Below are 26,146 nucleotides of genomic sequence, written 5' to 3' on the forward strand. Positions count from 1 at the left end.
AAACACATATAACAATGCCAAATATTGTTTACATATACACATAGTAAATAAACGTATAAAAAAGCATGCTTCCCCGTAGCCTGGAAGAATGAGGAGCAGATTCATGAGGGTGGTTGCCTTTAAGGTAAGAGTGAAGGAAATAGGACTAGAGAGAGGTGGGGTGGGGAGAGAGATAGTATTTAATTCTATCTGTAATAGTGCTTTATTTTTAAAAATAAGCAAAACTGACAAAATGCTTACATTGTGAATTTGGAGTGGCGGTGTATTGTTTATGATAAATTCTTTTTTTAAAGTGTGCTTTTAAAGCCTTCTAAAAACAATGATCGAAAGAAAGTACATTCAAATTTGCAGTGGTTATTATTTCAGCAGTGAGATTACATTTCAATTTTAATTTTCAACCTTCAGACATCTCTGAATTTTCCAAATTCAAAAAAATGAATGTTGAGAAAATCAGGGCCATTACAGATAAATAAATGATAACTGGGTAGTTACTGGACCTCTGCTCTGTGAGGAGTCCCTTAGGCTCTTGGAGTCGCGCTCCTTCTAGAAGGCTGAAGTATCAGCAAAGGAAGGATGAGCCTCCCAGGGCCAAAAGGGAGTAGAGGGCTGGCCGCCTGCATGTGGAGATACAGAAGGGCCACGTCCTGTCCTGGGCAGGGAGGCAGGGGCGTCATTCCCCCCGGGGGTCTCACCTTGAGCATGCGTCAGAATCACCTGGAGGGCTTCCTAAAGAACTGAGCAGCCCCCCAGAGTTTCTAATTCGTTAAATCTAGTGCCAGCCTGTGCATTTGTATTTCTGACAAGTTCCCGGGCATTATTGACAATAATGATGTTTGTCCCAGGACCGTGCTCTGAGAACTGCTGGTCTAAGCAAAACCCAGCCATCAGATATTTGTATTTTTCATTGCTGAAATATGAGAGAGACATTTGGCAGGAATCAATCCAGTGTTATTATCTGGCAGATCCACAAATTTACTTAATGGAGTGAGCCAGCCGGTCTCACAGGGAAGTTGGAGTCACATGCAGGAGAAAGAAAGAGAGAGGGGGAGGAAGGAGGGAGGGAGGGAGAGAAAGGAAAACAAGAAAGAAAATAGCCATAGAGGCGCCTGGCTGGGCTCAGCTGGTTAAGCATCTGCCTTCAGCTCAAGTCATGATCTCAGGGTCCTGGGATCGAGCCCTGCGTCCGGCTCTCCCGCTTCTCCCTCTGCCGGCCGCTCCACCCGCTTGTGCGCTCTCTCTCTCTCTCTCTCTCTCTCTCTCTCTCTCTGTCAAACAAATGAATAAAATTTAAGAAAAGAGAAGAAAATAGGCATCCAATGAGCAGAGAGCTCAACAGTAGGGAGATTGAGAGCCGGTCCAATCTAAAGATCACAGACCACCGAACAGATTTTATTGGGAAAAGCAAGGTAATAAAATGAGCATGAAAAAAGAATTAAAAAAAACAAACAGGGCAGCCTGGGTGGCTCAGTGGTGTAGCGCCGCCTTCATCCTGGGTCGTGATCCTGGGGTCCTGGGATCAAGTCCCACGTCAGGCTCCCTGTATGGAGCCTGTTTCTCCCTCTGCCTGTGGCTCTGCCTCTCTGTCTCTCTCTGTGTCTCTCATGAATAATAAATAAAATCTTTAAAAACAAACAAAAAAACACAGGTTCAATCATCAGGGTCTCTTACTATTTGGCAAAACTGGGAATCCAGGATGACACAAAATTAATGTGTCTTTCCCATCATTAACCAGCGAGGGGAAGGCCGCTGAGGGACTGACCCCTTTCTTGCTCCCTCCAGCCTTTCTCATCTTTGCTCCCCCTTTTCTTTGTACTCGTCCACACTGAACAGCTCTTCGGTGCCAAACATGACACCGGGCCGTGGACAGAGAAGTGACCCCCGTCTCTGGACTGCCGCAGCATGGTACCCCATGCGCAGTAGCTGCCGACTGGTTAAAAGTGCAGTGAATGAGAGACAAGTGGGTCATTTTTGTGAGGAGCGTAGACTCAGTGGAGTGGCCCCCGCGATGTTAAGCTTGAGACATCACTGGGAATGCTATTACTGGGTACTTTTCCCTGTACCTCACATTTTTTCCCAACAGATTTTGCCACTTTCCCATTGCCTGTTGATGTTTACAACACCCATGCCCGTGGCCTGTGACTTTCAGCCAAATGAGTATATGCTTCATTACAGCACCTTCGATCTGTCTCCGAGCCCGGGCTGCAAATAGAGCACTTGCCTGAATACATGATGCCTTTTAGTTTGAGGCATTCTCTTGATTCCTCAATGAAGACAGCCCCAAAAATGTTTGGAGCTACCTTAAATGATGCGGGGTTTTAGGAACGCGGATAAAGTAGTTATGTCTTTATTTACACGATTTAATTTGTTAAGTTATGCATACATATTTTAAACCTCTAAAATATAAATCTTTTAAATTTTTTAAAAACAGTTTTAATATTTTCATGACTCTTAAGCCTTTTAACAGTTTTCCAGAGCATATCACCTTCACCTTCAGTTAAGTTGCCTGAGTGCGGCATTTTTAAAAAATCTGTGATGGTGCTGTCACAGGACAGTTTTATCCCAAGCCACGTGTCTCCCTCATATAACAGTAGAATGATTTTTTTCATTCATCCCTTAGTATAGTTTCATGGGCCCACAAAATAATTACACACTACATATTAAATTGATGATAGAAAGGCTTATGTACCACAAGAAGTAACACTAGCCACTGTTACATTCTCCGTTAGGATTAAGTACTAAATCTTTTCAAATTTTATTTGCCACCTTTTTTTCTTAGCAATTCCATTAAGATGACCTCTTTCAAGCTTTCCACATTAGCACTGATTGCTTGTTGTCTCAAGCCAGTATATTTTCCCCCAAGCAGGACCTTGTGACTTAATAAAGGAAGTAAGAAAAAAAAATAAAATAAAATAAATAAAAAATAAAGGAAGTAAGAGAGTACCCCATAATAGATGGGAATTTGTAAATCTTAACTATAAAGCAACTCCCACTCTTCTATTCAAGAACAGTGGGGGAAATTTCTTGTATCTGGAAATGTACTGTATATTTTCTTTTAATTTTTTCTTAAAAAAAAAGAAGCTTTTTCTCCTTTAGGCCAATATGATGATTAGAAAAGAAAATCATAAGCATATGTACAATTAAAGAGTGATAAAATGTAATTGGGTTAGCACAAAACTTTCCAATTATCAGAACATGAGGTGATAGATACATTTTTAATGTAGGGAGGCCTTGTGTGTGCATGTGTGTGTGTGTTTGTGTATTTGTGAAATGCTATGATTATGCACCTATCTCTAATTAGAGAGTTGCATGTGGTGAAGAGCAAGCAAATTGGTTTAACTAGAGTGAGTAGATCAAGTTGGAAGAAGAAAACAAGACGAATTTGACATGTGATTTTGACTGCAGAGGACATCAAAGTGGCTTGGTGCACTTAGCAGTTTAATCTATTTTTAAAACTGTGCACTTCTCAGTTTTTCAATATTAAATATACAGTTTACACATTTACATATGTTTCAGGCTGCATTATTGGAATTTTGAAGACATGAAAACATCAGATGAACCAACCTGCAACATCTTGGATTCAGATTGGAAGATGAAGAGAAAGTTTAAAGAATGTGGCCTCTAAAGGCGGGTAGTACCTGGAAATATTAACCGACTCACACTGTAAAAATGAGACCGGTCTCTAGACAATAGAGGTTATTTTAGTCTGACATCAAGGTTCAAGACAAAATGTTGAACTAAAAACTTTACACTCTTCCCCTCCCCCAATCCAGGCAGGTACCAGCATTGGCGAATATGATTTTCCTTAGTCAGAAGCACTCATTTTTACCCATGTAGACCATCCTTAGGAATTAAATATTGTTTATTTAATGTAGATTATAATGGGAAACTGATTTTTTCCACAATGGCAGATTTCAAGGACTTGGTTCCAAACTGAGCCGAAGCTTCCCAATGCATTTTGTACAGTCTGGGAAAAACTGTGCTGCATTGGCCATTTTTGAAGGCCATCATGCCCTGTAATATAAGGATATCATCTTATTGCTGATATCTTTGGAGAGTCCCAAGCAGACACAGAAAATGAATGGAGGCAAGGACTGTGACGGAGGGGACAAAGATGGAGGTCTTCCAGCTATACAAGTTCCTGTGGGTTGGCAGCGGCGTGTGGATCAAAATGGAGTGCTTTATGTCAGGTGAGCCTTATTATTACCTGTGGTCTCCTCCAAGTTCGCAATCCCGAAATTAAGAAGGTAGAGTCTGTTCCTTTGAGGGAGCAAAATACCATCACTGACAGCACCTCACATAAATTTGAATAAATGACCTTCGTGCTGGAAATATTTGAGTGTTTTATGCTGTCCTGTTTTGCAATGTAAATTGCCTTAGGTTACAAGAGAGAATTTTTTATGCATTACTTGTGTTTATATAAGGTGTCATTCTGTTTATCTCTGTAACGAGGATAAAGAAAAATATGAAGTTTTCTAAAAGAAACATATAAGCATCATTACCACATTCACAGGAGAAAGTAAAATCCTAGAAATAGACCTGATATCTCTGGACAATATTATTCTGTCCGTCTAGTGCTTCAGCTGACTTTTCTGATGTAAAGTTGAGTGTTTTTATCTGTAGGCAGTTTTAGTCATGAGTCTTCTTAATTCCTGATATTAACTAAAAATAATTTCCCTGTTTTTTCTGTGCAGTTTTTATTCTGTTGCATATAATAGTAAAAAAGAAAAAGTCATGTTGGAGATGGCTCTTCATCTCACAAGTAAAAATCCTACAAATAAAATGCAAATGTCTGATCTTTTAAATTTTGGTGACATATATCTTGTGTCCAAGTTGAATGGAATAACTGAACCGTTAGCAAGTTTCAAGGGTTTTTTTTTTTAACTGACATACAATATTGTATTAGTTTTATTACTACAGCTTAGTGATTCGATATTTATATGCATTATGAAATGGTCACCTCAGTAAGTCCAGTTACCCTCTATCATCATACAGATTATTACAATATTATTGACTATCCCCTGTGCTGTACATTGCATCTCTGTGTCTTACCTATTTTATAACTGGAAGATCATACCTCTTAATCCCCTTCATGTCTTTTGTCCATCCCTCTACCCATCTCCCCTCTGTCAACCACCAGTTTGTTTTCTGTATCTATGAGTCTGTTTCTATTTTGTTTATTCACTTACTTTGTTCTTTAGATTCCACATATAAGTGAAGTTATGCAGTATTTGTCTTTCTCTGACATATTTCGCTTACTATCCTCTTCATTCATCCACCTTGTCACAAAGGGCAAGGTTTCATCTTTTTTTTATCACTAATTTTCCAGCGTGGGTGCACTGAGGGATGTGTGTCCCACATCTCCTTTGTCAATTCATCTATCTGTAAACATCTAGGGTGCTTCCGTATCTTGGCTATTGCAAATAATGCTGATGAACATAGAAGTGCAAATCTCTTTTTGAATTAGTGTTTTCATTTTCTTTGGTTAAATATCTAGAAGTGGAATTACTGGGTCATATGGTATTTCTATTTTTAATTTTTTGAGGAAGATCCATACTGTTTTTCAAACTTGCTGCTCCGGTTTACATTCATACCAGCAGTGCACAGGGTTCCTTTTTCTCCACATCCTGACCAGCATTTGTTATTTCTTATCTTTTTAATGACAGCCATTCTGACACTTGTGAGGAGATATTTTGTTGGGCTTTTGATTTGCATTTCCTTGATGGTTAGCGATGTTGAGCATGTTTTCATGTGCATCTTGGCCACCTGTATATCTTTGGGAAAATGTCTGTTCAGGTCATCTGCACATTTTTTAATCTGTTTTTTTGACATTAAGTTGTATGAGTTCTTACATATTTTGGACGTTAACCCCTTATTGGGTATACCTTTTGTGAATATCTTCTCTTATTCAGTAAGTTGCCTTTTTATTTGTTGATGGTTTCCTTCACTGTGTACAAAGCTTTTTAGTTTAATACAGTCCCATTTGTTTAGTTTTGCTATCCTTGCCTGAGGTGACAGATCCAAAAAAATATTGCTTAAGACTGATGTCAAAGAGCTTGCTTACTGCTTATACTTGCTTACTCTCTTCTAAGAGTCTTATGGTTTTAGATCCTACCTTCAAGTCTTCAGTTTTGAGCTTATTTTGGTGTATGGTGTAAGAAAGTGATCCCGTTTTGCTATTTTGCATGTAGCTATCCAGTTTTCCTAGCAACACTTATTGAAGAGATTGTCTTTTCCCCCATTGTACACTCTTACCTACTTTGTTGTATATTAATTGACCCTATAACCATGGGTTTATTTCTGGGCTCTCTAAATTCTGTTATATTGATCTGTGTGTCTGCTTTTGTGCTAATGATAATACCATAGTGTTTTGATTACAATAGCTTTGTAGTAAGTTTGAAATGAGGATTATGATTACCTCCAGCTTTATTCTTCTTTCTCAAGATTGATTTGGCTATTCAGGGTCTTTTCTCCTTTTTCATTGATATTTTATTTATTTGGGTGCTCTCTTCTTTTTTTCTTGATGAATCTAGCTAAATGTTCATCAATTTTGTTTATGTTTTCAAAGAACCAGTGCTTAGTTTCCTTAATCTTTTCAATTTTTTAAGTTTTAATCTTTATTTCACTTATTTAAACTCTAATATTTATTTCCTCTTTCTACTAACTTTGGGTTTTGTTTGTTCTTTTTCTAGTTCCTTTAGGTGTGGGGTTAAAATCCTTATTTGAGATTTTTCTTGTTTCTTGAAGCAGAACAGTATCACTTTAAACGTCCCTCTTAACACTGCTTTTGATTACATCCCATAAATTTTAGGATGTTGTATTTATCTGTCTCAAAATATTTTTTGATTTCTTCATTGTTGTTCAGTAGCATGATGTTTGGTCTCCATGTGTTTGTGTTTTTTCAATTTGTCTTCTTGTAATTGATTTTACATTTGTTTCATACGTGTAATTGGAAAAGATACTTGATATAATTTCAATTTCTTAAATTTATTGAGACTTCTGCAGCCTGACATGATGTATCCTGGAGGATGCTCCATGTGCACTTGATGGAATGTTCTGTATATATCTAATAAGTCCTCTGGTCCAGTGGGTAGTTTAAGGCCAATGTTTCCTTATTGATTTTCTGACTGGATGATCTATCCATTGATGTAAGTAGAGTGTTAAGTTCCCTACTATTATACTATTGCTGTCAGTTTCTCCCTTTCTGTCTCTTACTATTTGCTTTATGTATTTAGGTGCTACTGTGTTGGGCACATAAATATTTACACGTGTTATATCTTCTTGTTAAATTGATCCCTTTGTCATTTTGTAATTTCCTTTTTTTTATCTATTGTTACAGCCTTTGTTTTAAGTCTGTTTTGTTTGATATAAGTATCTCTGCCCCAGCTTTGTTTATGTTTCCATTTCTATAGAGTATCTTTTCTCAGCCCTTCAGTTTCAGTCTCTTTGTGTGTCTTTAGATCTGAAGTCTCTTATATAGGCAGCATATAGATGGGTTCTGTTTTTGTTTTTTATCCATTTGGCCTGTGTCTTTTGATTCGAACATTTAGTCCATTTACACTTAAAGTAATTATTGATAAGTGTGTGCTTATTGCCATTTTATTGTTTCATGGTTATTTTTGTAGTTCTACTCTTCTCCTTTCTTCTCTTGCTATCTTTCTTTGTAACTTGATGATGTTCTTTAGTTTTATGTTTGGATTCCTTTCCCTTTTTTTTTTTTTTTTTTGCATATCTATTTTAGGTTTTTGGGTTTTGGTTACCATGAGGTTCATATTAGAATAGTCAATACATATCACAATCTATTTTAAGTTGGTGGTCGCTTAAGTTTGAAAGCATTCCAAAAGCATTATGTTTTTCCTTTCCTCTATCCACATTTTATGTTTTACATCTTTTTATTTTGTGTATCCTTTATTACAGATATCATTGACTTTACTACTTTTGTCTTTTAACCTTCATCCTAGCTTTATAAGTGGTTGATTCACGACCTTTCCTATATGTTTTCCTTTACCAGTAAGATTTTTTTTCTTTCATATATTTTCTTATTTCTAGTCATGGCTTTTTCTTTTCCACCTAAAGTAGTCCCTTTAATATTTCTTGTAAAGCCAGTTTAGTTGTGATGAACTCCTCTAGCTTTTGCTCCTTTAGGAAACTCTATCTCCCCTTCAATTCTGATTGATAACTTTGCCAGGTAAATATCCTTGGTTGTAAGCGTCTTTTTTTTTTTTTTTTTAGCACTTTGAATTTATCATGCCACTCTTTTCTGACCTACAAAGTTTCTGCTGAAAAATCAGCTGATAGTCTTATAGGAATTCCCTTATATGTAACTAATTGCTTTTCCTTTTTTTTTTTTTTTTTAAGGATTCTTTCTTTATCTTTAATTTTTGACATTTTAATCATAATGTGTCTGGATATAGATCTGTAGGTACATGTTGTTTGGGATTCTTTGTGCTTCCTGAATGTGAACGTCTCTCCTTCCCCAGGTCAAAGACATTTTCAACTATAATTTTTTCAAATAAGTTTTCCAATGCTTTCTCTCTTTCTTCTATTTATACAACCCCTAAATATAATGTGAATGTTAGTCTGCTTAATGTTGCTTCAGGGATTCGGGACTTTTTTCTTTTCTTTTCTTTCCTTTTGTTTCAGGAATTTCTTAAACTGTTCTCTTTTTTATTATTTTTTTTTCTCTTTTGTCATTCACTTTAGGCTATTTCCATTACCCTGTCTTCCAGGGTATTGGAATATTGCTGATACGTTTTTCTGTATCATCTAATCTGCTATTTATTCCTTCTAGTGTATTGTTCAGTTCTGTTATGGTAATCTTCATCTCTGATTGGTACTTTCTTATATTGTCTGTCCCTTTGTTGAAGTTCTGTGTTGTTCATCCATTGTTCTCACGAGTTCAGTAAGTATGTTTATGACCATAACTTTGACATCTTTATCAGACAGATTGTTTCTCTGTTTGTGTAGTTCTTTTTTTGAGGTTTTGTCTTGTTCTTTTGAACATAATCCTCTCTCTTTTCATTTTGCCTACCTCTCTGTGTTTGTTTCTATGTATTGGGCAGTTCAGCTACCTCTCCTGATCCTGAAGGAGTAGCTTGTATAAGAGATGTCCCATGGGGCCCAGAAGTGTAATCCTCTGCTATAGAGGTATCCCTTGTGTGGGCAATGTATACCCTCCTGTTATAGTGGGGTAGCAATTACTGTGGGTGTACTGCTGGGTAGGGTTGGCCCCTGGCCTGGCTGGTTGTGTGGCCCTAGGGTAATTGCTACAGGCATGCTGGTGGGCAAGATTAGTGTCCTATTAGCTGCAAGGCCTGGCAGATGTGCCAGGTTTTGTAAAACTCTCAGCAGAGCACACTCCTTTGCATTAGTGTTCTAGGAAGAGGATACCAAAATGGTGCCCACCAGTGCCTGGATCAGCATGGCAGATTGAGGTAGCAGAAATGACTGTCACCAGTGTCTTAGTCCTTGGGGAGAGGCCCTGCTACCTTCTGCCTCTCCAGCAGGCTCTCCAAGATTGGTAAGTAGGTATCTTTCACTGTGGTCTATGCACTTTTCAATATAGTGTTTTTGCTCTGGTTTCTGGGTCAAGTGAGTCTATGCATGAGCCCTTTGAGAACAGGGGTTTTTTTCCCCCTATAATTATACAATTTATTTGGATATATTCTCTATTGGTTTTCATAGCCAGCTATTTGGGGAGCTTGTCCCTCCTCTGTAAGATCTAAGGATTGGATTTGCCTGATGTAGAGCTTAAATCTCTTGTTTTTTTAGGGAAGAGGCCCATACCTTTGAGATATTCCTGACTGTGGAACTTCATTCCTGGGGTGTGGTTTTTTTTTCCTTACTGAGACTGCATCTCTGCCTCTTCCACCCATCTCTGTGCTGCCCCTGCTGTGGACGCTCTCTGTTCATGGTTTCTAGGTCTTTAAGGGACAGTATTCCATGTGTAGTTTAGACTTATTGTGACCATGGAAGGAGTTGAGCTCAGGACCTTCCAACCTATAATCTTGAACCCTTAACCAAGTTTTAGTCTTATTATTAAACAAATGGCATCTAAGAGACTTATTTTGTAGTTTATCTGGAAGTATATGAAAGGGTATGATAGCATAAACCTTTCTTTGTGATGTAATATAAAAACAGACTTAGGACTTTTTAAAAGATATCACATTGCATCATTAAATTAATGCTATTTCTTTCAGTGTGGTTATTTGTATCCCAGCTTCAGTGGAATTCTCTACTTGTACAAAGATGTATTTATATAAATGAGTTATTTTCTATTACATAAATACAAATGATTTCATACCTTAACAACTTAGAAGTCAGTTCAGAATCTATCTCAGTTTTGTTTGCTTTGTGTAATTTGTCTCTTGAGGTAAACTTAATTACCTATTGAAATTCTTTTGTACATAAGTATTTTATTTCTGTAATAGTAAAGATATGCTCTATATTAATTGGAATGAAAGGATAAGAAAGCAGAGAATGTGGTGCTCATCCAGTAGATAAGATGAACAAGGACACATAACTTTTTCAAAGTGTTTTTATTGCCAATGCTGTTAAAAATAACTGCTAAAAATACTTTGTTGTAAATATAGGAAGATATCACTATTACTGTTTATATTTATGATTATTCAAGCCCATAAAGAGCAAATATATATTCAGCTTAAAGCACAAATGACTTTAAAATCTTAATAATTTAATTTTTTACTTAATCTTTATCCCAGTGAAAGACATATCAGCTTTTTAGATTGCGGAGAGCTAGGTTAAACCAAGTTAAGTATAAGAATCTGTCATTTATCTTGGCCATTCATGATTTTCCAAGTGTACAAGGACTTCATTTTCTGTTTGTGTGAGTGCTCCAAATCCAGATCTATACACTAAGAATTATTACAGAAACAAACTTTGCTAAATAAGGTAAAGCACCATCAAATAAATTTAGTCAGCTTGCTTTTTATTTGTTTGTATATATAACTGGTTAAATTACGACTTAAACATATATAGGAGGCTAGCCCTCCTTCTGTAGCTCCCTTTTCAGTGTACAGTTTGCTTGTAATATTTAGGTTAGTCTCCAGCTGCTCCTGCCTCAGGGCGGCATTGAAGCTGCACAGGAAATTTCCCACCTGCTTTCAATCTTTTGAGCTTTATCTATGCCGTAAGACTTGTAACTACTTTTTACATTAATTATTACTCCCAAAAGTTAATTAAAGAGCTCCAACTGAAGGAAAGAACTCAACTGACTGATTGAGAGGAAATGTTTTTTAAAGTGTCTAAAGTAGAGTACTCTAATAGAATTCAGGAATTTTTGTCTTCAGGTTTAATTTTACAATTACATTCTTCTAGGATTTAGTCCATACACTTTCTTTAACTGTAAAATGCTAGGCAGTTTCTTTTCACAAAATTCATGAAGTCTTCATATGACAACTGATTGGTAATCTTGTTTTATCAAAATTACCAGACCTTTAAAATCATCTGGTTGCCCTACCACTGGGGTGGAACTCAAGTCTGTAATATAGGAATTATTATTTTTTGCATATCATCTGAAAAAAAAAACTGTTAGTCTAAATGAATAATTGAGTCAACAATGTTGAGGATTTTTTTTTTAATTTTTATTTATTTATAATAGTCACAGAGAGAGAGAGAGAGGCAGAGACATAGGCAGAGGGAGAAACAGGCTCCATGCACTGGGAGCCCGATGTGGGATTCGATCCCGGGTCTCCAGGATCACGCCCTGGGCCAAAGGCAGGCACTAAACCGCTGCGCCACCCAGGGATCCCAGTGTTGAGGATTTTAATTGAGATTTTCTACATTCATAAGTCATTTATATGATTGTCCCTAAATAAAATGTGAATTGCATTTTAAAGTTGGTTTATTTATAGATAGAAAATTGTTACCTGTGTTTTTACATAGACTGTCTGCCCACAGTAGAAAAATGCTTTGTTTACAAAAAGGATAATATTATTTCTGGATAAATGTAATCAGAAAGCTAAAATAAAGGTTTTAGTAAATAGTCATAAATAAAAGATATTCTTGAATGAAAAATATATAATAATTTTCAAAGCATAACATGGATTTAAGTTGTAAAATGAGCATATTAATAATGAAAGTCCTAAAGCGTAAATTGTCCGTTTTAAATAACACCCCTTGTAAATAAAAATCAAAGACTTATTCTGTCATTAGAATTAGTACCTATTCTGAAGACTTAAACTTGGTCAGTATGCATATATTATACTGACTTTTGTGAACCACAGGGTAGAAACACTGAAACCACTACCACAATTACAAACTAGAAGACGTGCAAGGCACTTTTCTGCCGTGTAAAACCCTATTTTCTTAAGGATTCCCCATCCTTTGTCAGTTCTGCATGCTCTTCTTCCTCGCCAGTATGGTTTGGTTCCTCAGTATTATTTGATTGGGCCACTTAACCGATCTTCAAAGAAACACATGTATTGAGGAAAAAAGAGAAATCTGTTTTTATATTGGGGCAATTTGGTTCTAGACTCCAAGATTAAAGGAAACTTGCAGACTTAGGGACTTTCTGGTTTGACTTCCAACATGTTCCTAAATTTTAGTATTTCCTCAAACAGCTTTAAAGGTAGAGCTTCTAGTTTAAAATAATGATTGCTTTCATGTAGTTTTCTTTTCCTTTCTTGCCTGCTTCTGTACTTTCTTAAGAATAGCACTTTTCTCATCCGTAATCCACTCTTGGTTTTCAAAACACATTTATTTAATTTTCTATGAAAAATCTTTATTTTTCTGAGAAATATTTTGGTTAAAAGAAAGAGCAATAGTGTTAAAGGCTATAATTTAGTAGATAACATAATATTGACAAAGCAAATGTTTTTCCTTAGTAGGAAAATGTTATCTTGTGAAGGACAGTAAGACTATAAATTATGCCTTTTTTCATATAATATGTGTAGTCAGAATTATTTCCTGATGTTTTTTTAAACTATTTTTACAGTCCCAGTGGGTCTTTGTTATCTTGCTTGGAGCAGGTTAAAACATACCTGCTTACTGACGGAACATGCAAGTGTGGCTTGGAATGTCCTCTTATTCTTCCCAAGGTAACCATTTCACAATAGATCTGTTGGCAGTTTTGTATTTTTTTAGGTGTTTCATATATTTGCTTTTCTCATTTGGCATTTCATTTTTATATTACTTCTCCCCAATCATATGTGCATTTTAAAGCCTTTATCTAATTAGGTATCTTTTGCATGTGTTCTGGAATGCTTAAAAATTGTAGAAAATGTTCAACTCCCAGCAATTTTCAAAGGTGACAAATCTATATTCATATTAAATACTTCATCAAAATCTTTTCGGCACCTTTTTATTTGAGCTATACCCATGCTATTTAGTAGTGCATTTTCCCCCTACTGTAACTGCTCAATTTGCAATATTATTTTTTTGCACTGGTATTGATAAATCTGCCACAAATATTTCTAAAATCACAAAGCTGAACCCTCCGAGCCAAAAGTAAAACAGTTTTAGTCCTTTACAAGGTAAAAAATAGTTATTTTAAATGATAAAATATTATTTAGAAAAGAATAGAAATGGGTCATTGTTCTTTGAATATCTATTATGTGCTAATTTTAGAACTAAAGATTAATAAATAATTTTTCCTTTTATTTATGTCACCTCATTCACCCCCCCAAAAAAGCATTTAAGTATATATGCAATAGATAATAAGATTTTTAAAAAATAGAGTAATAGACTTTTTAAATCCATGGAAAGGTAAAATTAATACAGTAGTAAAATAAAGCCAAAGAAAAAGTTAGCAGGTAAAAATGTCAGCTTTTAGGGATTTTTAACTGTACTTTTGTTTTTGTACTGATATAACATCAGAAAGTATCTAAAATTGGAAACATCAGACATTATGCCTTTCCATATCTTTATCTTGGTTGTCTTATTTCCACTACTTACTTTGTCACTAAAAACCAAGAGTTCGGCAGAAGTATTTGTTATACTTATATATAAAGTTGTTTTCTTAAATTTAAAAACCTCAGACAGTTTTATTCAAATTTATGGCTTAATCTATGCAAAACTTTTCTTTTAACAAGAGGATTTTTTTTAATTTAATGTTTTTATAGACATATTCTAAACAGAGAATTCTTTTTTCAGGTGTTTAATTTTGATCCTGGAGCTGCTGTGAAACAGAGAACTGCAGAAGATGTTAAAGCAGATGAAGATGTCACAAAGCTATGCATACATAAAAGAAAAATCATTGCCGTGGCCACACTTCACAAAAGCATGGAAGCCCCACATCCTTCTCTGGTGCTCACCAGTCCCGGGGGAGGAACAAGTATGTAATATAGTGAAAGGTTTAGAAATTTGCCTCCCCAACTTCTCTCCTACAGGAGTCCCTGGAAATCACTTTGCCAAACATTTTCTGAGTCCCCTTTTGAAACATGCAGAATGCTTTTTAAGTTATATATGTCTTATCTTTTTTTTTTTTTTTACAAATAGATCAGGTCTGGAAAATTCCTATGAAGTTGTCTTCCCAGATTTCCTGAATCATTGAGTTAACTCAGCCGGATAAATACCAATTAACACATAACAAATGCTATGCAAGTTCCCAGAGCTGAACTAACAAAGGAGAAAGTGCCATTGGTTTTTAGGAAACAAAGTAACCTTTTTCCTAGAGCTGGTTTGGATGCGTGTTATCAAGTCCTCAAGCAGAACCAGCAGTATTGCCAGAGCTAGCAGTGTTATTCTCTCAGTCACTCAATAGCTATTTCTTGAGCACCTACTAAGAGAAATCACCTTGTCAGGAACTTTTCATACCTCCAACACACACACACACAGACACACACGCACACACACACGCTTTTATTTTCTAAAAATTTCAAAGCTGCAGAAAAATTACATAAACAGTTCAAGAGCACCCAAGTACCCTTCACTTAAATTCAACAATTAACATTTTGTGGCAGAGGTTGCAAATATTATGACAACTCATCCCAAAATATTTCCGCACATATGGGTGTTTGCCTATATAAACCACAATCTAATTATCACATTCAAAAACTTTAGCACTTATTATCCAATATGCAGTATATATAATTAGAATGTAATTGTCCTGATAAATTCCAGTTGTCCTAATAATTTCTTAGATTTTTTTAAACCATGGATGCAATCAAAGATTGTACAACTGTACTAAATTGTTAGACTTCCTTAATCTACACCAATTTCCCAGTCTTTTAAAATCTGGTTTTGGAGAGCCCAGTTCAGTTTTATAGATGTTCCTCAATTTGGATTTGCCTGATTGTTTCCTCATATTTACTTATACTCAGGTTAAATACAATTTGGTAGAATATTGCATAGGTGGTGATGTTTTGTTTTGTTTAAGATTTTATTTATTTATTCATGTGAGAGACACAGGCAGAGGGAGAAGCAGGCTCCCTGCAGGGAGCCCGATGCGGGACTCAATCCCAGGACCCTGGGGTCACAACCTGAGCCAAAGGCAGACACTCAACCACTAAGCCACCCAGGTGCCCCTGCATAGGTGATATTATGTCCTTATTAGGAGGCACATAATGTCAATTTATCCTATATTGAAGACATTAAGCTTGAGTGCTTTGTTAAAGTTATATACTTATCCAATTTCTCCATCGTTATGGTAACTTTTCCCATTATAACTCATATTTAATTTGTGGAATTATACTTTGAGACTCGGGAACTTCTTTTTATATGAGCTAGGATGTGAATTCCCTCCAAAATATTACAATCAACCTAACACTTGAGTAATAATTCGAGATAACATGTGGCTGAGCACCAAAGCATTTGTTTATGAAGGATAAATGATATCATTCTGCAGAGTTCTGAAAAATAGGAACAATGAATATAACTTGTAGTGATCAGAGAAGGCTTTCTGGTCAACCCCAGATTTCAGCCAGCCCTGGAAAATGGTAAGATTTGGACATATGAGGGAAATAAGAAGATTCTTATTCAGTATTCATTATGTATAAGTATAACATAATTAAGAGATGATGTGGACACTAATCTGACTTGAGTGGAAGGTTAAATTTGTGTAGGTAAGTGGAGGCCAAATTATTGACAGCTTTAGATAGAGTAGTTGTGACAGCATATAGATAATTAAAGAGTCACACTTAGAACTCCTATAAAGAACAAGAAGGGACAAATTTGAGGAGAGCTACTCTTCAGTAACTCTAACCTTTGAACTCTAACAAGAATGATCAGGAAAAAATTGCTCCACAAAGGTATATAAGAAAAAAAATTCAGGGAATTTTTCTTGTTTTTTTTTTGTTGTTGTTTTTGTATTTCTTTTTGTTTTTGGTTTTTTTTTTTATGAGCTACATTTTTTTTAAGTTAAGAGATACAGCAAAAACTTAAAGATATATTTAACTGTTATAAATTATTTGGAATTTACCATTATCTTGCCACCTTGATTAGCTACATTTTTATTTTGCATATTACCTTGCATATGTCTACCGCCATTCTCATATCACAGTATATCAATTTTACCTCTTTCTACAAAGTCTGCCTTGCCCCTGTTTTTTAATTACCCTAGCAAAATCTTGATCTAGGTCCTTTATCACACCCTATACATACAGGCTTCATTATTGAAATTAAAGGTAAATCTTTGGGATCCCTGGATGGCGCAGCGGTTTAGCGCCTGCCTTTGGCCCAGGGCGCGAGCCTGGAGACCCGGGATCGAATCCCACGTCGGGCTCCCGGTGCATGGAGCCTGCTTCTCCCTCTGCCTGTGTCTCTGCCTCTCTCTATCTCTCTCTGTGACTATCATAAATAAATTAAAAATTTAAAAAAAAATAAAATAAAGGTAAATCTTTAACCAGCATAGGCATAAAAGGTACATCTCACCCCCTTTTAAAATGATATGATTTATTGGATTAAGTGCTACTCTTTTACTAGCTTCAGACATAGCATTTATCTTACTTTCCCAATATTAAACTGTATTATAGGGTTGGGATTTAAATAAAAGTTAAGAAGACTCATGTAGTAATTTTCACTCCTCTTTAGTTTACATACATGAGGATATATTTAGTTTCTGTCTGTTCTTTTGAAAGGTCTACTTGAGTGTACACGTAAGCACTTGAGTGCCCAGCATTTCCACTTGCCAACTCTTGTAATACTTTAGCTCCTAAACATAACATAACATTGGCATGACTTTTGTTTGTTTATTCAGTATTCCTGCCATTTTAAAGATGGTGACTACTTTTCCCCAGGTATGAAAGAAATCCTTTCTAAGCCACAGCTGTTTTCTAAATTCTGTGGAATATAAGAATGCCAGTATCTATACTTTCAATCATTGAACTATAGATAATTATATAAATAACAATAAAAGATACAACTCAGTGGTTTTGGTGCTAATGAGGACACAGTTAATCATATAATAACGCTAGTGATGTTAATACAGACAACTGTGCTCTCACTAGCTGCTAGGCGCAATGCCTCAAATATTTGTCATAGAGTACTCCTTTAACTGTGAACTTTAAAATTCTGTCTTTAACAAGAAAATAAGTTCAGTTGGGTTTATCTGCTGCAGTTCTCTTATATCAGTGGTTCTCAACTTTTCATATATTATGTGCCAAAACCACTCTATCAAATAAGCTCTACCATACTAGAAACAGAAAGCCCACTTTTCCAAGAAAAGTATATATGTTTGCTGCATTCTCTTACTTCTTTAATGTGCTCTACCTAGACTCCTGTATACCCCAGGTTGAAAACCACTGTCTTAGAAATTGTTACAATATAATTTTACCTGTATCCTATCTAGCAGGTAGGAGAAGTATATTTATCTTAAGTGTACCATTACCCACCTAAGTAAATATACCTCTGATTGCAAGGGAACCCAAGTATACTTGCTAATGTTTTGCCAGTCTCAGAATTGGGGTGGCCAACATCTACTATAAAGGTACCACTTCCATTGCCCGCACCTGTAACAGACACATTCGCATTTTCTCACAGAGCCCAGCTAGGGTGCAACAGCCTTTCGACATAGCTCTCTAAGCAGCCACCACCAGATGATAGGAATCGGCGTGTGAAACTGATTTTATTTAGAAGGCACAACTTTATAAATTGTTAAACGTCCTCAAGGGCTAAAAAGCTTAAACCTAGGATTCTGACATGATAGAATGAAAATTCTGTATGATGAGCCAGCTTGCTTTTGTTGCCTATATTCTATTTGATCTCCAAAAGAACAGAAGGGATTCCAAAAAGCCAGGGAAGGAGGAATGCTTGCTGCAAAAAGAGAATACTCAATTGGAACCCGGTACGGAAGATTTTAGCATTCCGAGTAAATTTTGCATAGGAACTCTATCCTGATAAAAGAATCACAATCTTTTACCTATGTTGGTTGACTAAGGCTGTTTTGACAATAATGGCTGATGAAGGGCAAAGAAATTGCCACGTTATACTGTTACAGACTTGATGAAGCTAAGCATGATTGCAGTATCACTGCACTTACTATTGTTATCACTCCCATTTTAAAAGATTCAAAATCCCATTCACTTACTTCACAAAAGTTAAGATTCTCTTGCTCTCACAGTGAGAATGTTGAGATAAGGGAGAGTTTTTGTAGCTATCCTGGGGAAGTTTGAGTAAGGCAACAGAAACATTTAGAGGGTAACGCATTTTCTGATGAAAATAGCAATTCATTTAAATTAGAGGAGAACATGCCATACAGATTGTAATTTTCTACTGTAACCCCATTCTTTAAAAACTCCTATCCAACAAGATAGTAACATTACTATTTCCATATAGGCTCTCAATCTTGATTTTTATATCATAAATATTATTAGAATGGCTCTGTATGTACTGATTCAGATCCCTATCCTTTCTCATCCAATAAGAAGTAAACACCCATAATGAGCAGTTATGGAGAACCTTTGGTGAGCTAAGGGAGAAAAATGTGAATTCTCTTCCATCCAAGTTTACTATCGAGTCCAGAACCTTTTTTTTTTTTTAATTGCACAGAGTCATAACTTCTTTTTGCCAATTTCTATTTCCAGACACCTTCCCTTCCGCAGTTCCTCCTTTCCTTCCCTTCCCCCATGCCAACACAAAAGAATTGAGACTACTAACAGAATTTCTGTTTGTCTTTCACATCAGATGCAACTCCAGTAGTACCTTCACGGGCAGCAACTCCAAGATCCGTAAGAAATAAGTCGCATGAAGGAATTACAAATTCTGTAATGCCTGAATGTAAGAATCCTTTCAAGTTAATGATCGGATCATCCAATGCCATGGGAAGGTTATATGTACAAGAACTGCCTGGAAGCCAGCAACAAGAACTCCACCCTGTCTACCCCCGGCAGAGATTGGGCAGCAGTGAACACGGACAGAAATCTCCATTCCGTGGCAGCCACGGAGGCCTGCCCAGCCCAGCATCGTCAGGTTCCCAGATATATGGAGACGGCTCAATCTCTCCAAGGACTGACCCACTCGGAAGCCCAGATGTCTTCACAAGAAATAATCCTGGTTTTCATGGAGCTCCCAATTCTAGTCCTATTCATTTGAATAGGACTCCTCTTTCTCCACCTTCAGTAATGCTACATGGTTCTCCTGTACAGTCATCCTGTGCAATGGCTGGAAGGACTAATATACCTCTTTCCCCAACCTTGACTACAAAGAGTCCAGTAATGAAAAAACCAATGTGTAATTTTTCAACTAATATGGAAATACCACGAGCAATGTTCCACCACAAACCACCCCAAGGCCCACCTCCCCCTCCTCCACCTTCTTGTGCTCTTCAGAAAAAGCCATTAACATCTGAGAAAGATCCACTTGGCATTCTTGACCCTATTCCTAGTAAACCGGTGAATCAAAACCCTGTTATCATTAATCCAACTAGTTTCCATTCAAATGTCCACTCTCAGGTACCTGTGATGAATGTAAGCATGCCTCCTGCTGTTGTTCCTTTGCCAAGTAATCTCCCTTTGCCAACCGTAAAACCTGGTCATATGAATCATGGGAGTCATATACAAAGAGTTCAGCATTCAGCTTCAACCTCCTTGTCCCCTTCTCCAGTGACATCCCCAGTGCACATGATGGGGACTGGAATTGGAAGGATTGAGGCATCGCCCCAAAGATCACGCTCATCTTCCACATCATCAGATCACGGAAATTTCATGATGCCACCTCTAGGACCCCAGGCCACTTGTAGTGGTATTAAGGTTCCACCCAGGTCACCAAGGTCAACGATAGGGTCCCCAAGGCCATCAATGCCATCAAGCCCTTCTACCAAGTCCGATGGACATCATCAGTACAAGGATATCCCTAACCCATTAATTGCTGGAATGAGTAATGTACTAAATACCCCAAGCAGTGCAGCTTTTCCTACTGCATCTGCCGGAAGTGGTTCTGTAAAGAGTCAGCCTGGTTTGCTGGGAATGCCTTTAAATCAGATCTTGAACCAGCACAATGCTGCCTCCTTTCCAGCAAGTAGTTTACTCTCAGCAGCAGCCAAAGCACAGCTAGCAAATCAAAACAAACTTGCTGGTAACAACTGTAGCAGCAGTAGCAATTCTGGAGCTGTTGCTGGCAGTGGCAACACTGAAGGACATAGCACTTTAAACACCATGTTCCCTCCTACTGCCAACATGCTTCTCCCAACAGGGGAAGGGCAAAGTGGTCGAGCAGCACTAAGAGATAAGCTGATGTCTCAGCAAAAAGACTCATTGCGGAAAAGAAAACAGCCACCTACGACAGTGTTGAGTTTGCTCAGACAGTCTCAAATGGATAGTTCTGCGGTTCCTAAACCTGGACCCGACTTGCTAAGAAAGCAGGGTCAGGGTTCATTTCCCATCAGTTCAATGTCTCAGTTACTACAGTCTATGAGTTGTCAAAGCTCTCACTTGAGTAGCAATAGTACCCCGGGTTGTGGGGGCTCAAATACTGCTTTGCCTTGCTCTGCTAACCAGCTGCATTTTACAGATCCCAGTATGAACTCCAGTGCTCTTCAGAATTCACTGACACAGAACATACCTTTGAGAGGGGAAGCCGTGCACTGCCACAATGCAAACACTAACTTTGTTCACAGTAACAGTCCAGTCCCAAACCACCATCTTGCAGGTTTAATAAATCAGATTCAGGCTAGCGGGAACTGTGGGATGCTCAGTCAGTCGGGCATGGCTTTAGGAAATTCATTACATCCCAATCCACCTCAGTCAAGAATTTCAACGTCCTCCACTCCAGTGATACCAAACAGCATTGTTAGCAGCTATAATCAAACAAGTTCTGAAGCAGGTATGGTTTTATTAGAAAAAAGTACCCCAAGGTACTAAACTTTTCTACATTTTTTAAAATTTGTACCAAAATATTTATTATGATAAGAAATGATCCTTTCCCCATTGTGAAATTGTCGTCATTTCTTTAGTATTTATAATTTTATTTACAGAATGCTAGGGAATTGTCTATTAGAAAAAAGAACAACCAAGGGGATTCCATGTGTTTCCGTTATTTGTTGTCAATCTGTGTCATTTTGAATTTTGTTTGACTTTCAGTTGGTTATATAACCATTGGACTCTAAACTACGAAAGAAGCCATAGAAGGCAGGGTTTCCTGGTTCATGAGACATGTACTTGGTCTATGCCAATATTAAAGCCGTTTCCCCTAGCTTTTGTTTGTATTCAGGTAAATGACACTCATCTTGGAAAACCCAAAAAAGGCAAAAATAAATGGATTTTTTTTTGTTCTTGCTGCTGAACAGAAATAGGTGAATGGATAGGAAAAGGTAACTAGAAGTTGTATGAAGTAGAAAGCTGCCTTCTAATGTGTTCTCTTATCCTAGTTTGCTATCCTTTATTATTATTTGTTTGAGAAAATTCAAAAATGGATATTGGCTACTCCCTTTTAAAAAAGGTAATAATTTAAGTTTTCTAATAAAAAAAGGCTTGAAAACCTGATTTCCAGAATTTTTGATCTTGAAATTGTTTTACAATTCTCTTGTAGAAGTTAACCATTATTTTTACTATTGACATTAAGGTTTTGAACCCAAATTTATTATATCTCTTCATCCACTGTAATGAAGGAGACAAATTTATTTAAAAGTAGACACATTAGAAAGATTTGTGTTTTGTGCAATAGAATCATCAGAAATTGTTTTAAAAATCATAAAGAAGCACGAAAGAGGTAAATTCTTTGAGACATCAGAAAATTTGACCATGGAAGTGTTAGAAAGAATATTCAAAATCCAACACTGATGATTTCAGAGGTTTGTAGGAAATGACAGGGAGGAAAGGAAAGATAATTGTAGGGACAGTATTATTCAGATATGAAAACAGTGGGCTTTGCCAACCAGATTGCTACTGGAAATGAGAAAACTGCTGAGGCTTTTACTAATAAGCTATTGTATAGATCTGTATAGACTGTAATATACCATCATGCTGGAGAAGCATTAGAACCTACATGTCTGTGTTGCTGATAGTAAAATCCAGTGTTTTTCCTTCCTGGTGTCACTACTTACACCTGCCATCCTCCACAACTTGTGTTACGTTTTATGTCTGGATGTCAGTGTTTAATGAAGAACTGCTCATTGACCCTCTTGTGTTAAAAAGAATATACGGTGGAGAAGATAATCAAAATGATTAGTGCCTTCTTGATACTCTTAGCCTAGAAAAATCTCATGGAACTATTTTGTATGTGTTTAACAGGATCCTTATTCCAAAGGGGCTTCCAACTTTTCAATGACTCATATTCCTTTTTAAATAATTCCACACAAGTGAAAATTTAATCTTATGCTTTTAGGAGATTAAAGCCACATAAAATCTGTAGCTATTTTAAGATATCCCGTATTTATTAAGCATGCCTTCAGTCATTTAGATGAGACATCGTTTAGTCTCCTTGTATTATATATCTTTACATAATTGATACCCCTTACCTCAACTTTGTTTCAGGTCTGAGTTCATATTGCAAAGTGTATATATTTTATTGGTGATGTATTTAAGTTCATCCATAATGGAAAAGACCAACATTTATTTATATTTTTGTTTCTTCTGAATGTTAAGTTTATGGACTTAAATAATCTTAGACATGTATTTTCTTGTTCCATGCACTTCTGTAGAGCGTCAGATCTGGATTGCAAGTGCTGGGAGTGTCAAACACACAGGTTGAAAATGTATTAATATGAGAAAAGTGTTAGCATAGAAATAGCTAACTGGGACAAGAATAAATGTCTAGTAATGATATGGATGCGACCAATCATGTGTAAGCTAACAGAAAGCATCTACTTGATAAAAATCTAGGTCAGTAAGAATTTTTAAAATATGAAATCTAATAAAATTAAATACTAATTAATGTGCATAGATCTGATGTGCAGCTGGCTGTGAAAATGGGTAGATTTACTAATTAATGTAATTCTTTTGTTGAGTTGAATATTGAAGAGGTCTCTAATGCCGTTTCTTTTTGATACACAGTAAACTGTATCAACTGAATGGACTGTCATTATAATTGCTTAGCCTAAATATTTATTTACACTGACATTTATTCACCTATCAAATAAGTACCAAGGCTAGGCATGCAGAGTGAGCTAGCAGATGACAGTCAAGCTATCCCTGTAACTTCTGCTACGTATTCCTAGCATACCAGTAAGACATCAGAAGAAAAACACATTTTATTCCTAAAATGTTGCTTACAGCTATCAAGTACTTATTGTGTCCCAGCTGATTTACCCATATTATTTCTAATTTGTATAGTTTTCCAAAGTATAAGGTATTATTGCCCCCATTTTAGAGATGAATGAGCATTGGAGAACATAAATAGCTGTCCAAGATCATGCATAACTGAATTAAGACCTGAACTCAGGTTCAACTGATGCTAAAACCCTTTCTTCCCAACTGTGTAAGTTCTTCATTTAAAACATGTAGTAGTCAAAAATGCTGTTTTCAGTTTCAAAATCTTTGAAAATGCTCAACAGATAGTGAATTAAAGCACATCACTGTGTGTTAAAAGCCACATTTGTAAACTTTTGATGCACTTTTAGTCAGTTACTTTTGCCTTCTCTCTGGACTCTGGTCTCACAGTGTATAATGATTAGGGTATATGTGTCAACACAGTTGAAATGTCCAAACTATCAAGAGAACTGCCCCTTGATTGTGAATCACATTTGGTGACATTTAATGAATTCGTATCACCTCACTTGATCAGATACGAATGGGTTTCCTGGTAGACCTTTGAAGGAGGCAACTATGCAGATGCTGGTTCTGCCCTTCCAAGCATGATCTAACACAGCAAGGGTGAAAGAGCCCCCACGGAACATGTTCTCCTCTTCCCTTTGGTAACGGAACCTGGACAGAACTCAAGTGACCTGCTCGATCCAGTGCCTTTTCCACTCTCCTAAGCAGTTCAAAAATGTTACAGTAAGACCTCAATTAAGTGGAGTAATCACCTGCTTTGAGAACACTTAATTCGATTGGTAATTTATTTTTTAAGAAACTTCATCTAAAGAGAGTTTTTCTGTTATAAACAACCCAAATACTGATTTGTTTTTTTTTTAGGCCTATATGTGAATTAGGCCATGGGACACATTTAAAAATGTATTACATCTCAAGTATGGGAATTGTAGGCAGAAGTCATTTTAAAAAATCAGATAAAAGATATAAAATGCTTAGAAAATATTTCTAAAATTTAAGAATATACAAGGCTTTATTAATTCTATTTGGTGGTTTGAAATTGCCTTCCCATGAAAGCTCTCTGAACACTTTGCATTGTAAAGTTTACAGGTTTCTATTAACTTTTTGGACATCAAATGACAAGTAAAGTTTAATATTTCCATGTAACAGATTTAGAAAATGACCAGTAGGATACTTGCTGACATTCCTCAAGTTGTAAAGCAAAGCTCTGGTGGATCTGGCAACCAAACCCCAAAGTTCCTGATTCTCAGTCCAAACACTCACTGCTGAATGCAGGTATGTTCTGAAGTCCATCAGTAGTGTACATTTAAAGCAACTTTCCATGTATGAAGAGAGCCAAGTTCCAGCAGTTTAAGTGGTTCCAGCACGTGTCCTGTTGTGTTTGGGTTTAGAGAGGAATCCAAAATCAAGTGCCCTCAACTGGCAAATTTTATCAGGCCTGTGCCTCCTGACTGCTGCCCACCTGCTGGCCATAGAACAAAACCCCACATGCCAGTAACCCTGGCCTCTGCAGAGGACCTCGTCCCGTCAGTGTCCATGTGGCCTATGGTTTTTCACTATTTTCAAAGAAGCAAAAAATTTAGACGACTATGCTCACCAACTTAATAACTGAACCTTACCTTCTCCAATGTGATAATCATTAAATACAACTTTTTCGCTTTAAAAGCCCTTTTATAGTCACTTATTATTTTTTCAATAAAAAGCATTTTATCAACTCTTCTAAACACATGAAAATATAATCCTCTGAAGAGGCAGAGCATGAGTTTGTACCAGAAGAGAAAATAAGTTGAACATTGATTTGCCTTAACTCTTAAAGAGATACATTGACTAACAAGAACATAAATAAACCCATGAGTGAATATATGTTCATGGATATTTATACATATTTTTTTTAAACTCTGGAAAAGAAAGTGTTCTTTCAGCACAAAATGCATTTGATTGAAATTCAGTACAGCCACTGATATGGTAGGTATAAGAGAATGAAATAGAGACCACAGAAGAACACTGGGTAAAACTGCAAAGTAATGAGCTTGGTTTTTTATGCTTTGTATTTATTTATTCTCAGAACATGCCAGTAAAGAAAATAAAGGGAAATCATCATTTCCGACATTTGAAGTTACAAGTGCAAAAAGATTATGGGATAAAAGGGCTTAGGGTGGATTGTACTATAGAAGTTAGCCCTCTCAGGGTACCGGAAGTCTGTGTAGAAATAATCTTCTCATTGTAGAGAGACTAATGTAGAGTAAAGGGCAAAGGCTCCTTTCAGGTTGTGACTGAATTAATAATAGTTGCTATTAAAAGTATTTCCACCCAAATTTTTAAGTGCTCCAGATTTTATCCCTCATCTGATGCACAAGGCTTCTAGGTTCAAAGTTGCCTTCTGCTCTGTTTTTTAACCAAATACCAAAACTCTATTAAATTATTGATTGTGTGATAAAAATCTATGTCTGTTCTTTCAGTTAAGTTTTTGCAAAATGAGCCATTTCTTCTTTGCTGTAAGATATTTTTACAACAATGTCTTGCTGTTTAAGAAGGTTTCCTATTATCAG

General features: G+C 36.5%; 1 protein-coding gene across 22 annotated transcripts in view; it reads left to right on the forward strand.

Annotated features, from left to right (window-relative positions):
• Positions 1 to 26,146, forward strand: part of MBD5 (methyl-CpG binding domain protein 5) — a 226,469-nt gene that overhangs the window by 161,373 nt on the left and 38,950 nt on the right. For all 22 annotated transcript variants that reach the window (XM_038565140.1, XM_038565160.1, XM_038565161.1 and 19 more), the window contains 4 exons: positions 3,514 to 4,187; positions 12,953 to 13,055; positions 14,110 to 14,290; positions 19,078 to 21,213. In XM_038565140.1, the coding sequence (XP_038421068.1) occupies positions 4,075 to 4,187; positions 12,953 to 13,055; positions 14,110 to 14,290; positions 19,078 to 21,213 (2,533 nt within the window). In that variant the 5' untranslated portion in view covers positions 3,514 to 4,074. The remainder of the gene's footprint in view (positions 1 to 3,513; positions 4,188 to 12,952; positions 13,056 to 14,109; positions 14,291 to 19,077; positions 21,214 to 26,146) is intronic.

The sequence above is a fragment of the Canis lupus genome, chromosome 19 (assembly GCF_011100685.1).
Source record: "Canis lupus familiaris isolate Mischka breed German Shepherd chromosome 19, alternate assembly UU_Cfam_GSD_1.0, whole genome shotgun sequence".
NCBI lineage: Eukaryota > Metazoa > Chordata > Mammalia > Carnivora > Canidae > Canis > Canis lupus.